General features: G+C 43.2%; 1 protein-coding gene across 30 annotated transcripts in view; it reads right to left on the minus strand.

Annotated features, from left to right (window-relative positions):
- The window catches only part of DLG2 (discs large MAGUK scaffold protein 2), a 1,097,405-nt gene that overhangs the window by 81,868 nt on the left and 1,000,334 nt on the right, over nt 1-15,203 (minus strand). For all 30 annotated transcript variants that reach the window (XM_068146154.1, XM_068146173.1, XM_068146144.1 and 27 more), the window contains one exon: nt 8,266-8,380. In XM_068146154.1, coding sequence (XP_068002255.1) covers nt 8,266-8,380 — 115 coding nt within the window. The remainder of the gene's footprint in view (nt 1-8,265; nt 8,381-15,203) is intronic.

Below are 15,203 nucleotides of genomic sequence, written 5' to 3' on the forward strand. Positions count from 1 at the left end.
CTAAAGGTGCACCGCCCCATGCCTCAGGAAGGAATCAGTTGGACTGATCTCGTACCGGGTACCTAAGAGAAACAGATATGATAAATATGAAGATGGGGAGAAGAGAGCTGGTGTCAGATGCAGAGATGAGGCTCCATTGATTGATGTGTTTACATGTTCAGTTTTCACTCTTCATTAACTGCTGCCTCTTTGTCTGTGAAATGCTATTCGAAATTGCAAACGAACCTCATTTTTCCTTAGCTGTTCATTAATATCAACACTACCAAAAAATACCAGGTGATGTTGTGTTAGGGAGAAAGTGAGGCAGCTTGTGAGGTGGCCTAGAGTTTCATTTGACTCTATATAACATGTATTGATTTTCACAGTACTAGAGCATAGGTGAGGCATATTGCTGTACTGACAGCATCACATTTCAGTATGATTGCTTAGCACTAAAATGCCATCAAACTATAAGCCTGAATGCCTTTGAACTGTGAATACTCCAATAATTCTCATCTCCATCTTTCAGCTGAGTAGCAAACCTGTGGTGTGTCTTAGTTAAACCACTTCAATTAAGGACCTATGAAAATTTCATGGGCATAGTGGAGCAGTGAGGGGCCATCTCCAAAAAGCCCAAGCCAAACCAGTCTCTTTCCAGACAGTCCCTATTCTTCAAGGTTCAGCTGCATTTTGTAACAGCTCATTTCATCTGCATTTAGCAACAAGATGAAGAACCTGGTGCTCACTGTAAATGCCCAGTCCCCTGATTCTTTAGGCACATAGACATTGTGCATTGTCAGAAGGCAAGAGCTGCTGTCATTTCCTTTGTTCATTTTGCAGACAGTCACAGGGCTGTGAGCCACATAGCTTTGCTCTAAACACAATTCTCAAAGTCATAAATAACAACTGCTGGATTTATTGCCCGTTGTACTGGGTGATTCTTGCATTTCAACACATCCTTCATTCTGTTTTGTCACTCAGTGTCTCTGAAAATTGAAAAAGACCTGAGTGGACAGTTCCTCAGTTAGACTGCTCACCTCGTGAGCCTCCGCCGCGGGAGCTGGGCTCTCAAGCACACAGAGTGGGTCTTCTTGCTTTGAAACATGAAGACTGGCACCGTTTCCTTGGTTCAAAATCTGAGCAGCTCTCACTGAAGCCACTGAGAATATTGGTGCCAGCAGGATTGGGAGAAAACTCTGTGTTCAGAGAAAGAACAGCTGAGAAGTAGCAACTGAATACTCAGAAACTGACACTTAACCAAGCACCTGAAATGGTTAACATCCCCAAGAGGTTTCAGCTTTTCCAGTCTGCAATGGCATTCCAGATGCAACTGCTCCTTCTGTGACTATAGGCTATGTGTGTGCCTGTCTGCCCAGTTCCAAACACACCTGCTAAACACCATCACAAACAAGTTTTCTGTATTATGCCATTTATCACAGATTTTCTGAGTGTGTGGCTCCCTTGTGGGCTATAATTTGGACCACTTGAGGAATAATCCAAGTTAAGTGAAAAAAAAACTACTAAAATTCCACTTTCCTCCACTTACCATTCACTAGAGAGATTCAAGTGCTTTATATCATGCCATTGAAGTACAGGCACAAGGATGGAAGATCTAGTTATTTCTCCATCAAAACCAAACAACAATGCCTAGGTGCCAAACACACCCACACTCAGTCTGCACAAGCCTAGCTGGATCTACAGCGCTCTGAAGCCTTGCAGAAATGTACAGTGTGGTGCCATAGCTGGAATCATAAACTCATCCAGCTTGACAGCCATGCACTGAACACTTGTGAATCCTCAATATTTCTAACACAAGTGGCAAGTGAATTTATGAAGAATCCTGGGGGATAAGAATGTGGGGAACAAATGAGCCAATTTAGCAGGCCTGTCAATGTTTCAAAGCTCCATTGATGTGTCTTACTGAAACACACAGCAGAAGTCTTCACAGGCAACAGAGAGCCGGATGTCACAGTTTCCTCAAGAGATGTGTATGCGTACTCGGTGTGTGCGTGAGAGAGCACAAGAGAAAGACATTCAGTGGGGGTGGGATTCAGGTCACACAACTTAAAATGTCTCTAATATAGATGTTTACATGTCAGCTAATCACCTGAGGCTCCTTCCACTCAACTGTGAGAAACAGACATTTTTAGGGCATGATTCGCCTGAGCAATTTTAGCTCTCTGCTTCTGGATGAGATGAATTGTGCTCTGCAAGTGTTAAGTGCACTCCACTGACTCAAGAGAGGTACTAGGCAACCAGCCTGAGTGAAGATGTTTGCAGTGTGCATATGGATATGGCATATATTTGACACTAACATATACCTCTCTGGATTTTCTTTTTGCATACATGCATACCCTCACATATTCTCTGTCCTTGCAAAGGACAAACCCCTCTCTCTGGTTCCTCAGAACCTCCCTCTGAAAGGCCCTGATGAAATGATGTCTTTATCACATCTTCCTTTGGACCTACATAGTAGAGCTTTCTATCACCCAGTTTTAGGTTATCATGTGTTCAGATTTCCCTACTATGATATCTCAAAGATCTGTATTTCTCACATGGATTTCAGATCCAGCCTGTTGTGCAGCTCTCCCGGCTGAATTCTGCTGATGGAGCAGTGGCCTATGTGGGTTCACTGTCTCAGATAAGGCAGGGGGACTGAACAGTGGCTATAACAACTATTACAACCCCCCCCCAACCCAGCCTTTAACGACAGATTCCATCTCCACAAACTGCCTCAGCTAAACTTCAGCTGTAATTCAGCAATGTTCCCCAGCAATAATTTCTGTGACTGGTTGAAAATCAAAGTCTCTCTAAGCGATACGGCATCATTCTGATTTCTAAGGAGTTTAGGAAGCGTGTGCAAAGGTGTCAAACATCTAATGGAGCATTAATGGAACTGGAAGTCACAGGAAACCACACAAAATACTTCAGCCTTGGCTTCCTTCAGCTGCTGCTAAGCTGCTATGGCAAATCAGATCCTGTTCCTCATGGCTCAATAACAAAAATGAACCAGAACACACTTATTTTTAACACCTAATGCTTTGTGGTTTTACAGCACATAGTTATCAAAGCTATGAAATGCTTAGCACTTATTCCGGTAGAAGAAGACAAAGATGCAGTGGACTAAGGCACCTCTTTGCAGTGTGCACAGTTTGTATAAGCAGTGCTGCATGGGTTGGAGCAACAAGACTGATCTTAAACTTACTCACCTTATTGGGAAGAGGGTCTGCCTTGGTTATACTTCCTACTGTATTGTTCATCTCTGGAGAGCTGGTGGTAGAGCAACTGCAGAAACATCCATCCCTGTCCCAGCACTAATTCCCATACACACTGCTACAGTCACCTGTAACATTCTCATTGTGCTGAAGTTAAGACATCTTAGATTCAGTAAGTTCAAACAGTCACTTCATAAAGGGCACCTGTAGCCATGATTAGGTGGAATGGTGTTTGGTCACTGATGGCACTGAAGAGATTTCAAGCAGTGAAGAGGCAATCAAAGGCCTGTGGTGTGCATGAAACTTTTGAGCTGGTTCTGCAGGGTGATACATCTCCACAGTGCTCGTTTGTGGCTTTGTCCAATTGGAGTTTTTAATTGCAGACATTATTTCAGGAGCTGTCTGGTTTGACTTAAGATTTAGAAGGTGCCATGACTGTTTATGCTAGGCTTATATCATTATTTTTCATCTGTAAATCAACAGCAGACTGCAAGAAGGCAGTTCTTGGATGGCAGATCATTCCTGACAACCTTTTCCCTGTACATCCAGTACCAATTACTGAAGTATCTACTTCTACTCTCAGAAATCTAGCACAAGTACTCTAAGTGCAGGAGGAATCTAGCACACCAGCAGGAAAATGCCTTCACTATGCTTAAGCTCTCAGTTTCCTTCAAAGGCTGGCAGTTTTCTGTTAAAGTTACAATGCCTGCCCAACTCGTAGAAGCATAGAATCATAGAATCAATGAGGTTGGAAAAGACCTCAGAGATCATCGAGTCCAACCTGTCACCCAACACCTCCTGACAACTCAACCATGGCTCCAAGTACCACTTCCAAGCCTTTTCTGAACACCTGGAAGACCAAGGATGGGTCACCTGCCAACTGGCAGCAGAGGCAAGGTGCAGAAAGTCACCTGCCCTGTCCACCCCAGGCAGCAGCTTTGGAGGGAGCAGCCCAAAATGAAGGCACAACTGTCCTGAGCTTCAGCTTGACCCAAACCCTCCTCTCATCTCCTCCTTGGCCAAAACCCTCCTGAGCTCCTCCCTGGCCCAAAGCCTCCTCAGCCATCCTCACTGAAGTGTTCTGAAGAAATCTGGGGCCACTGATGAAGATGACACCTCCAGGTGAGACAGAGAGAGGCCACAGCAGGCACTCGAGTGCAGCTAGAGTCTCACTTCAACTCTTCAAGAAGCTGCCATGTGCTGAGGCTCATGGGTTAATGGATGTGATCTGGCATTTTCTAAGACATAGTAACCACCTGTAGCCTGAAACATTTGCTATGGATCTAGACCTAGAAGGACAAAGCAAAGCACGCATCTATTTCAAGAAAAACAAGTATATACTCTCACAAGAGCAGACTGTAAAAGCTTGAGCCAGAAAGACAAAAGGGAAGATAGGAATTTGCATTAGAAATGCTAGAACCCCTCCTATGCATGTGCAGGGCACAGCGTTTAGCTGGTGATGGATCTGTTTATTTTCCTCATTACTGGTGAGCCTCCTGGCTGAATTGCAATGAATTAAAAAGGATAACAGCAGAGCTGTGTTTAGCCTCTCATTTTGGTTATTGAATTCAAATTAAGTTCATTAATCTTCACCAGCAAATAAATTATAAATAGTAGCATTGCTATGTTCCATATCTGTTCCCTCACTTTCTGCTTTTCTTTCTGTGTTTCTTTTCCTCAGCAGAGAATTTAATAACAAAGAGGATGTGGACTCCCAAAAGAGTTAACAGCATTTCCTACTGCTCTGTCTCCCCCTGAAGTCTCATGTTTTGGCTTTAGTGTTGTGGACTTTCTGACACCATACCAAAGAGAGCTACAGAGTCTGTGATACAGGAGGAAGAGGGAGTGGTGGAAAAGCAATAATTCGGAACAATCCTGGGGAAAATTCCAGCAGGCATCAGAAAGACAGACTGGGATAAAGGGAGAAACACAATAAACCCCAGAAATACCTGGGTATGCACAGATACGAGATCCTGCCAAAGAGCTGCAGAATTTCTTCTGAACATATCACTTGGGTTTTCTTCTGTTTGTACACACTGCTTAAGTGGGATTTTTAATTGCTTTCTGCTAACTATATCTAGTCCCACACTCAACCTCTCTTCCTCCTAATAAATTTTGCCTCACTTCATTTAATATAACCTTATATAACCTTCCAGGTTGGACTTGAAGATCTTTGAGCTCTCTTCCAACCTTGGTGATACTGTGATACTGTGTCATTGGAATGTGCTGCCCAGGGAGGTGGTGGAGTCTCCATCCCTGGTGGTGTTCAGGAGGGGATTGGACGTGGCACTTGGTGCCATGGTTTAGTCATGAGGTCTGTGGTGACAGGTTGGACTCGATGATCTTTGAGGTCTCTTCCAACCTTGGTGATACTGTGATACCGTGATACACACCTCCATTAGAGCTGCTATATTAGTAGGGTCAGGATGGGGAAATCACAAACTGGAAAGTAAAGAAGAAAGCTCTGCATCCAATCCAAATGCAAGTCTGCTTGTGGAGCTCTGCTCTTTCTCACCCTTTTATGTTGGCTTTTCTATGAGCAGAAAATGAGACTTATTTTCAATTATTATAACCTGCAGTGACCTTAATTTATTTCTTTGCACTGACTAGAACATAGCTAATTGCTTTGATTAAGGTCTCTGTCTAAAAAATAACTATGCTTGTACTCAGTTCACCCCAAGGAGAAAAATCAAACAGTAAACTTGAATCATAAACTTGGCATTACAGCAACAGATTTGCAACATATGGTCATTTGCCTCTAGTTTTCTTCTACACATTGACCAAAATGAAATGTCCTGAGTTGTAAGAATAACAATAATAATAATAATAATAATAAAGTGAGCCAACTCTGACAGTCCTGTGATTCTGTGAAATCACAAACATTTTACATGGGTCCTTGCCTGTAAAAAGTTTATCCATAAAGCAAAAAAATTCAGCCTCTGAAGCCAAGCAGATTTCTGAAGCCACATTTCCTTAGTGCCTGCTGTAGACAGAAGTTCCCGTTGTAGTGAATGTGTATGGTTTAACTTAACAGTGCCTAGCCCAATGCTGCAGGCACTGCTTCACTGCAAACACATTACACTGGTATGTGAAGTACAGAGCCTCTCAGACCGGTTCTCAGAGCTGGACACAGCCAGTTGTGTAGGTTTCACTGAAAAAACAAATAAAAGCTAAGAAAAGTGAGTGAGGCTTTGGAGATTTTCTGCTTGAGAGGTTTGGGGCATTTTTGGAATGACTCTGGAATAAAAGAACAGATTTTGTATTTATGGCTGGGAAAGTGATATTTAGATATGCAGCTAAACCATCAGAGACTCCTGCAGTGAAGCTCCAAGGCATATCAGCTTAGTGAGACAGACCACGTCCAGAATGGATGAACTAGCAGAACCCAGGCTCCTGGCTGCGCGTCGGGCAATACTGTACAGGAGAGCGAAGCTACTCCAGATGCAGCACAGACAGAGGAGCCTGGCAGAGTGTGCAAGTTAATATAGCTCAGTTCTCAGCAGGGCTTACCAATCAATGCTGATACAGGGGTAACTGAATTTTGCTGCGTGCAGCTCACACCCGTAAGTGGTTCAGGACCCTATGTTAGCCCTTTGTAGGTAGACCTGAACTGATTTGCCATTGTTGGCTTGGCCTTCTTGCTTCACTGTTCACCACATTTTTGATTCCTGATTTAGATAAGCAAAGTAAGCTTGGATCTGACCCATATCCAATGTTCCACACGTCCATGGCTGTAGCTTTTCACAAAACACAAATTCAGGGAGCTATCAAAGCTCTTGACAGGCTAAAGTCATAAACCAATAAAGTCTGTGTTTGGTCTGGAAAAAGCCTACTGTGAGTGTCATAACTCCAGATGTAAACACAGCGATACAGAGGACAGAGAAGGTCAGAGATGCATCAAAACCACTGACATTTCCAACCTGACCTTGTCCAATAGCAAGGTTAGTGGTAACAATGAGCCTTTCAGTCCTTGCTCTTTCTGGCAGCAGTACCAACTAGTGCCTCGTGTGGTTGCTGCCCACTAGAGTAAGACCAGCCATACTAACACTTAAGTTTCCCTTTTCTTCACTCCTACTTTACCCCTTCATGCTGAGGGCATAATCACAGACTGTAGAATTTAGCCTTAATTGGATCTCTGCAATGTTATCACCTGAATTAGCTCCCCCATGAATAATTATCACTGCCTGGAGGCTGACAAATTGTTTCACTCTACTTCATGATTGTCAGGAATCTCAAATGATGTGCTGAGCACAGAGGGGGGCAATGGAAATGAAAAGCCTAGAGAAGCATAATTATTAAGATTATTAAAATATTTGGCACAGTCCCATAGTCTCTCTGAGTCCCAGAAGGGGTGAGTGACAGCGAGCACTTTGTTAAGGGCAGTTGGTCAACACACAGTCTCAGCCAGCAATGACTATGTCAATAGACTTGCACAGTCAAAGCAGAGCTATAACCACTGGTACTTCCAGGGTCACAGTGACACAGTTACTGTCTTATTTACTGCCCCACATGAGAGAGGTACATCAGCTTGTTTAGCATCTCATCTGCATAACTGATCTTGCTGGGTAGATGAGAAGTTCCTTGTGGCAGAGACATATAGAAAGGTAAACATATGCAAGGGGCTAGCAGCAGATTGTCATGCATTTAGAACAGCATATAATAGTCCTTGCTTTGTAGGAACAAGGTCTTTGGGGAAAAGTGATCTTCATGAGAACAGTCCTTCCATGCCTGGGCAAGAGCTCGCACAAAGGCAGTGCAGCACTGCACCGCACCATCCATCTCGGGCAGCGAAAGAGCTGACAGCTGGTAAGAAATCTTCGTTTCAGGAAACTGAATTACTATAAAAGTACAATACTCATTGAAAATGGCTTGAAACTATCAGATTAAGCAATAGGGCTTTATACAGTTTTCACATTCATGATTGTGTCCTTGTAAGACTGATCCCTTTCCCAGCTCAATTCAGTGTAGTTCCTCAAACTTCTTTCCCACCTTGCTGAATCCACAAGGCACAAGTCAGGCACAGAGAAGGTAGCTGTCAACACATTGCCAGGAGAAAGCTCTCTCTGCTTACCTGACGTAGAGTGACCTCTTCTGATTAGTCCTCAGGGAGCCAGACCCAGAACTCATGCTGTGATTCATCATCTGCTCACGTAGGTCATGGATTTTTGCCTCAAACCGAGCGTACTCTAAGGAGGTTCAAAAAACAGAGAATGAAGATATTTTAGCTTTCTTGACCTATATATAATCATTAGAGCTGCTAAATGCAAATTCATATTAAATTAATCGCTGTAAGGCATGTCCTGAGAATTGAGGTCTGATAGACCCTTGCAATAATATGTTATGTTAGGTAAATATTTCCTCTGGTTATTGTGATACCTGAGCATTTCGGCACTCGCCACGTGAGGAGTCAAATACCTAGAGCTGTCCTGCAGTTTCAGCAGAGAAAAAGGCAGCTTAAAGTGTGCTGCCAAGTATCTTTCTGTCTGTAAAACAGACTTTGAAAGCAGTTTCCCACCATATCATTCCTCCTTCCAAACAATGAGATAACTTGTTAGGGGCAGTGGGATGATGCACTGAAGTTACTAATGAGTCAAGCTTCTAGTCTAAAATCCCACTAAACTGAAGGAGATGGAGCAAAGTCTAATTATCCCTGAAGCAGAAGTGAATTGTACGAGCAATTAGCCACTATATTGACCCAGTCCACTGAGAAATGGGCTCTGTTTTGTTTAAACAGGTGAATCTGCAGCATGGTCTTAGGGTGGGTGATGCCAGAAACTCAAGACCTGTGTGAGCTGCAAAAGAATGTAACAAAACCACCTCCAAACCCATGTTCTCCTCCACAGCTCTGCTGGTAGCTTTGTAAAATGTGACCTGCTGACCAGTAACCTGGAGCCAGCACTGGGGCAAAGACTGAGCTGGAGATGTGTGGTTTAGTGAAGCTCTGCTCTGAAAGAATATATCCCTTATACAGCTGGGTTAACAATTCCTCCTGCTGGCAGCTTTGGAGACAATCTCTAATTCTTTGAAGCCACCAACCCAAAGGCAATGCTCCAGCAACAGTCATAATTCAACCTAAACCTGGGAAATCTACCAATGTGAGCTGGAGGACTAGCTTGAGGGGGTGTACAAAATCCATTTTAGTGAGTCAGTGACACTTTGAAGATTCAGATGTTGCAAACTGACGCCAGCAAAGAGAAGATGTCTCCTGCACCTCAAGGTTTGATTTCACTGTTTGCTTCAAAAGAAGGGTCCCCATAGCAAGTCTGGAGCAGAGCACACAAGGTTTCTTACGTTAAAGGATGGAAGTGCATCCCACTGGATCACACCACCTTTCAGTTTAAGCTAATAAACCATCACTGTGCATCACTATTGCTCTGCTCCCCATTTGTTACTGCTGGAGCTATGGGAGAATGCTGTAAGGCTGCAATATTCTCATTTGCTCCCTGCAGAACTCTCAGCATTATTGTGGTTTGATCCTTTGCTTTTCACATTGGCTCAGCTCCCAGAATGTCTAGATGCTTTGCAACAACAACTAATTCATTTTTTCCTTGGATAATAACATCTTTAACTTTGCATTGGATTACAACATCTGACCTTTCCAAGATCCCACGTTTTGCACAGACCCCAGCTACCTCTGAGCTAGTTTAGCACAATGGTTTTGTTTGTGCTTTCATATTTCTTTTCCCCCCTTCTTCTTCTCTTCACTTGATGCATTTTAACTCCCTTTCCATTGAGGTTCTGTTACGTTGCCTACTGAGTTTGTTAGGTGACAGTGGCTTCTTTGCCAGTCAGCTGGGAACCACTGCTGTGCTGTAAGACCCTTCAATCTGCCCACATACCTATGACTTCACTGACTGCAGCTGAAATCTTGTATGTCAAAAGAACAGACAGTCCTGCATGAGGATTGCATTTCAGGTTTCTTTTGTAGCTTGTTTCTTGCTAATTTCTGTCACCTGTGAAAGCCCAAATCCTCAGCAGAACTACAGCTCCTGCAAACCTGTGTTGTTTTTAAAGTGGAGCTTAGTGTTGAAGTGTTTATGCCTGTGCAGGATTTCAGTTTGCTCTGTGTGAGTCATATTTGTTCTATTCCCCTGCTCTAGAAATTGTTTAGTAAATAACTCTCTTCTGAGCAAGGCTTTGTTTAAGTTTTATTTCATTATAACAAATCCAACATGTCTCCCTGGCGAAGAGGAAAGGTGATCTTGAACAACCAAAAGCTGGCATTTCTCTTCCTTACACAGTGCCCTCTGGATACAGCCAGAACACTACAGTTTTAAGACTTGCTACTAGGTTTCTTTAATTCGAGGTGGGTACACTGAAGGTAACAGCAAACACACAGTGCGACCTGCGCCTTCGACGGTTACGTCTGGGCGAGGCCAAGGGTATGAATGGTTCACATCAGAGCAGCTGTAATGGCAGCTTCCCCTTTAATAAGCATCCATGTTCCAGGCAGACTCTGTATCTGAGGTGTGGGAGTAACTCCCAGATTTAGACACTGATCTGGAGAGTGAGAAGGCTGAAAATCTGCCTCTGGTACAGCATCCAGCTATTTGCAACTTGAGCACCAGCTCATGAGATATTGGAGTGACTACAGCTTGGTCAGATGATGATATTAGAGCTTGTCTTCTGACTTCAGAGCACACTTGCAACTTCCCTGATTTTATCCAACTGTAAACTTATTCTGAATAAAATAACCTCTCTCTTTCTGGAAGACATCTTGAACCTACCACACGTCATTAAAATTGTCTAACGATATGTGAGGGAAATTCAGGGTTCAAGCTCCTGCTGCTTCCTGCTTGGTATTGAAAGAAACACTGAAGTACTGATGACATTTCTGTTACTTTGTGCTCCTGAGATGTTTATGTTTTGTTTCCCTTTGGCTTGAAATGTAAAGGTAATTTGAAAACAACCCAATTTCTAGGCTTGTATTTTCCCACAGTACCTTATTCATATATATATATATAAATATGTCCTGCAATGTGCAGTATGCCACTCCTGACAAGCCTGGACTAAAAATGGCAACGACATCAATGCAGGTAGTATTTAATTCATCTCAGGTCAGCTTCTTTACTCTCAGTGCTCCTAGTATGCCTGCTGATGCCTAGATACTACAGTGACTGCTGTGTTTGAAATGTTAACAGCAAAAGAAAGAGCAATGCTCCATTTCTGCCAGCAGCCCTGCCCACTGGGAAAAGATCCTTTTTCCTTACCACTTCTTTATATATGGGGTCATTCCAGAGGAGCTGTTTCCTCATAGCTCTGCATTTATTAAACAAGAATAAAGGGCAGTGCCAAAGTCCAGCAGGCTGCTTTGTGCATCCCCCACATGCAGCACTGAATTTAAATAGCATCTTTTCAAGGCTCCCAGATTAAAAGGACGCTGAGATTGTGACATGGTGACCAGAAGCGCAGTTAAAGCGGGTTCATTAATTTCATGCCCTTTAAAGAAATGAAGAGCAAAGAGCTCCTTGCTGCTGGGATGTAGCATTAGCAAAATTTGCCAAATCTGCCTGACCAAATCCACCTGCAAAGGTCCTGCCCATTGCCTGACTCAGTAATGTGGTAGTTTAAGAAACTGAGAGAGTTATGCATCAGACTCAAAAGGCAAATGAGTGAGTAAAGTGTAACCTCTGCTACTGCTGGGGTCGGAGCAGATGATACAATGGTCTGTGCTCGCCGGTGACACTGGAAATGTTGCTGTAAGAAACAGATCAGATAAGATGGAAGGAAGGGTTTGTTTTATACTCTGCTTTAGAGCTGGCTTAGGGCTTATGGCAGTGAGCAGAGTTGGATTTAGCTGTCCCCAGTATATGGGTACAACTCACTAACTAACCCTGGAGAGACGCAGCTAGTGCTACTGGAGAGAGGAGATTGCTGCTGTGAGGAATGGCCTAGCTGCCGGGAGAGCAAGACCATTTTTCAGGGCTCTGGTACTGGCATGTTGGGCTCTGCATACTGCCCCAACCAAACACCCATTTTTCCAAGGGTCTGTTTTATAAAGCTGGCTCTGCTCAGTGCCCTGGGTGTTGAGAAGAGGGAGAAGAATCAGCCTGAATTTCGGCAGTGTGAATTATCCCCAAGCCCAAACAAGGCCAACACTGTGTGTAATTATCAAGTATAGACACTGGTTTGATCAACTGATGTTTGTCTGCTTCATACAAGACTCATTAGCCTGAATATGCAGACAGGGAGCTGGTGTTTATCCTCATTTCAGCAGCTTGCCAAGTGCTGTATCTGGGACTCACACATACTGTAACCTTTGAATATCAATGCAATTGTTTGCAGTTCCAAAGCATTTGCACATGATGAAAGACTTTTGTGAGTATCACAGCATCACAGAGATGTTCAGGTAGGAAAAGGCGCTCAGGATCACCAAGTCCAACCAACAACCCTAAACCACATCCAGACAACCTTTACACACATCTGGGGTTGGAGACTCAACCACCTCCCTGGGCAGCACATTCCAATGCCTGACCACTCTTGATGGGGAATTTTTCCCCCTAAAGTCCAGTCTGAACCTACCCTGGTGCAGCATGTGGTCATTCCCTCTTGTTCTATCACTTATTGCCTGTGAGAAGAGACCAGCAGCAGGCTGAGCAATTGCCAAACACCCTGAATCTTTGTTCCTGTACAGAGGAATCAAAGCAATGTAAATGGCCGGTCCCACTGCAAAACCAAACCTCTGAACCCTAGCAGTAGTGCACTTGCAGTGAAAGTTCACGTTTAGCTGGCCAAGATCAAAACTATGATCTGCAAATTTGGCCTAACCCACTTTGGCATCTGAGGCTAGGTAGGCACCAGCATTTTTACTGCTGAAGTGATTTAGAGACTGAACATTCTCTGCAGCTCTGCAGGTGGGCAGCCACAAGGGGTTTTGGGGGGTTGGTAGTTTCCACATGCAGTCCTCTGCTGACGAGCTCTGATGCCTAACTAGCTGATGCAGTATGTGAACTATTGTGAGTCTGATTACTCAACACTCAAGTCTCTCCCCATGCCCTCATGACAAATACCATGAGCTTGTGAAGTCTGTGGTGGATTCACAGACATTAAGGACAGTTAGAATGAACTTTGCTGTGACCGAAGTCCTTTCATGTACGTGGAGCAATGAACTTCTCAATGAAGATAAGCAGCACATTGAAATTTTAGGTTCAAAATCCCTGAGACACTTCAGAAATGTCCTGAGTGGCTATGATACTGCGCATACAAGAAAGGTCTTGGAAGTCTTAGGTGCATTTGAGAGCCTAAAGATGAATGTAAGAAACTGAACATCAAGGTTTTTAGAAAGACATAGTTAGAATCAAGTAATTTCTAAACCTAAAACCAGCAGGCAGTTTTTGTATCTGATGGCCTGCTGCTACATTTGAGTCATATGAAACAAAGACTGTCAATGACAAATGAATAAATATGCTGCAGCTTTTCTAGGAGGAAGAGCTGCAGAATTGTGTAAAGCTCCACCACTGCTATTTTTCACTTTTAAATTAATAACAAAGACTGTAGCTTTGGATTTAGAGATCATGATACCACAGAATACCTGATCCTACAAGTAAAGTACACCTGACTGAAATGCTGAGGCACTATGCCATGGTGAAAATAATAACTCAGCATGGCTTTCTTAGTCTGGATGCTTGTAATGCTGGCATCTTTAAAGAGACAGCAATGCTGTCAGCAGGTATCGAAATCTGCTCTCCTGTGTACTTCAGGATCACCACTGTTTGCTTCTAGATGATAAGAGATTTCTTAATTGCTGCATTTGTGCTTCTAAATTAACGTATCTCTAGCCCACTTCAGCAAATGGGGAAGCAGTGATGGCTGGAGTGCAAGCAGGGGGGTGGAAAAGGCAGTGCATATGTCTTGGTTCTGTCAGAGAAAGGGTGAAAGTAAAACCTGCAGTGTCCAATTTTAACAGACTACACTGCTTAAAAACCAAACCAACCAAACAAAAAACTAGGAAGGCATTAGGTAGAGAGAATTTTATCACCTTCAAAAAGATGTGTCCAATACCACTAGATAGTAGAATAAAGGATCACCTGCCAGAGCAGCATTTCCATACCTATTTGGTATCATTTCAGGACACCCAGGCCAAAATAAACCTTCTGAGATTCTTCTCTGCTTTGTTCATGGGAACACAAATCCTATGTCACTACCCTGACTGTATTGCCTTGGACATTTGAGATGCCACATACATGATACTGTTGTCATGGTAACATTATTTATGCTATTTTATGTATATTTTCTCCCCCCTCTGCCTTCTCTTAGCAGATGCATTGGGTGAATGGCTAGGATTTTAAACAATAGAAGAACACATTTCCTCCTACAGGGAGTGTTTGCCAGCTCATCCTTTTGTCAAGTCACCACTGTTTTACACATGGAGGTGAGAGGAAGGTGAACAGACCAGCCCCAAGGCTTCAGAAGACTAGGTCTGATTCTTTTCCACAGATTTACAGCAGGAGCCTGGGTGAGTCACAAAGAATAAATATCATCATACTATGACATTTAAGACAAAGATATGAGTGCTAGATTAATGTGTCCTCAGCTATACATGCCGTGTTCCTAGCACCCCACAGCTCTGGAGGCATTTAAAACTACTGCAATACACATAAAAGAGAGTGCAAAAGGACATGAACTGCTGATGGTTTGGCTAGTGTTTCAATTCTGATTACAATTACTTTGGGGTTTTTCAGTAACTTTTGGCTAAAAATACCCTAACTACTGTTTTAGATGACTAGAAGTTGTGTTCCATGGCTGCCTGAGGTTGAAACATAGCAGGTTAAAGATACTGAAAAATCTATGGGGTTCATGGTAATTTTATAAGACACAAACACACACACACACTACACTTAAGTACAGTTCACTGTACTCTTGGCTCTTGTGTCTTCTATCATGTCTGGTGTTTGCCACTGCCAGGAGCATAGTTCTGTACAAGGCTGGCTTTAGATCTCATGTTGTATGGCAAATTATATGCTTTTAATAAGTCCAAAAGACCAATTAGATTTACCATCAGCTAAATTA

This window comes from Melanerpes formicivorus, unplaced genomic scaffold (assembly GCF_026170545.1).
Source record: "Melanerpes formicivorus ecotype bairdi unplaced genomic scaffold, bMelFor1.0.p_v2 SCAF_1, whole genome shotgun sequence".
NCBI classification, from domain to species: domain Eukaryota; kingdom Metazoa; phylum Chordata; class Aves; order Piciformes; family Picidae; genus Melanerpes; species Melanerpes formicivorus.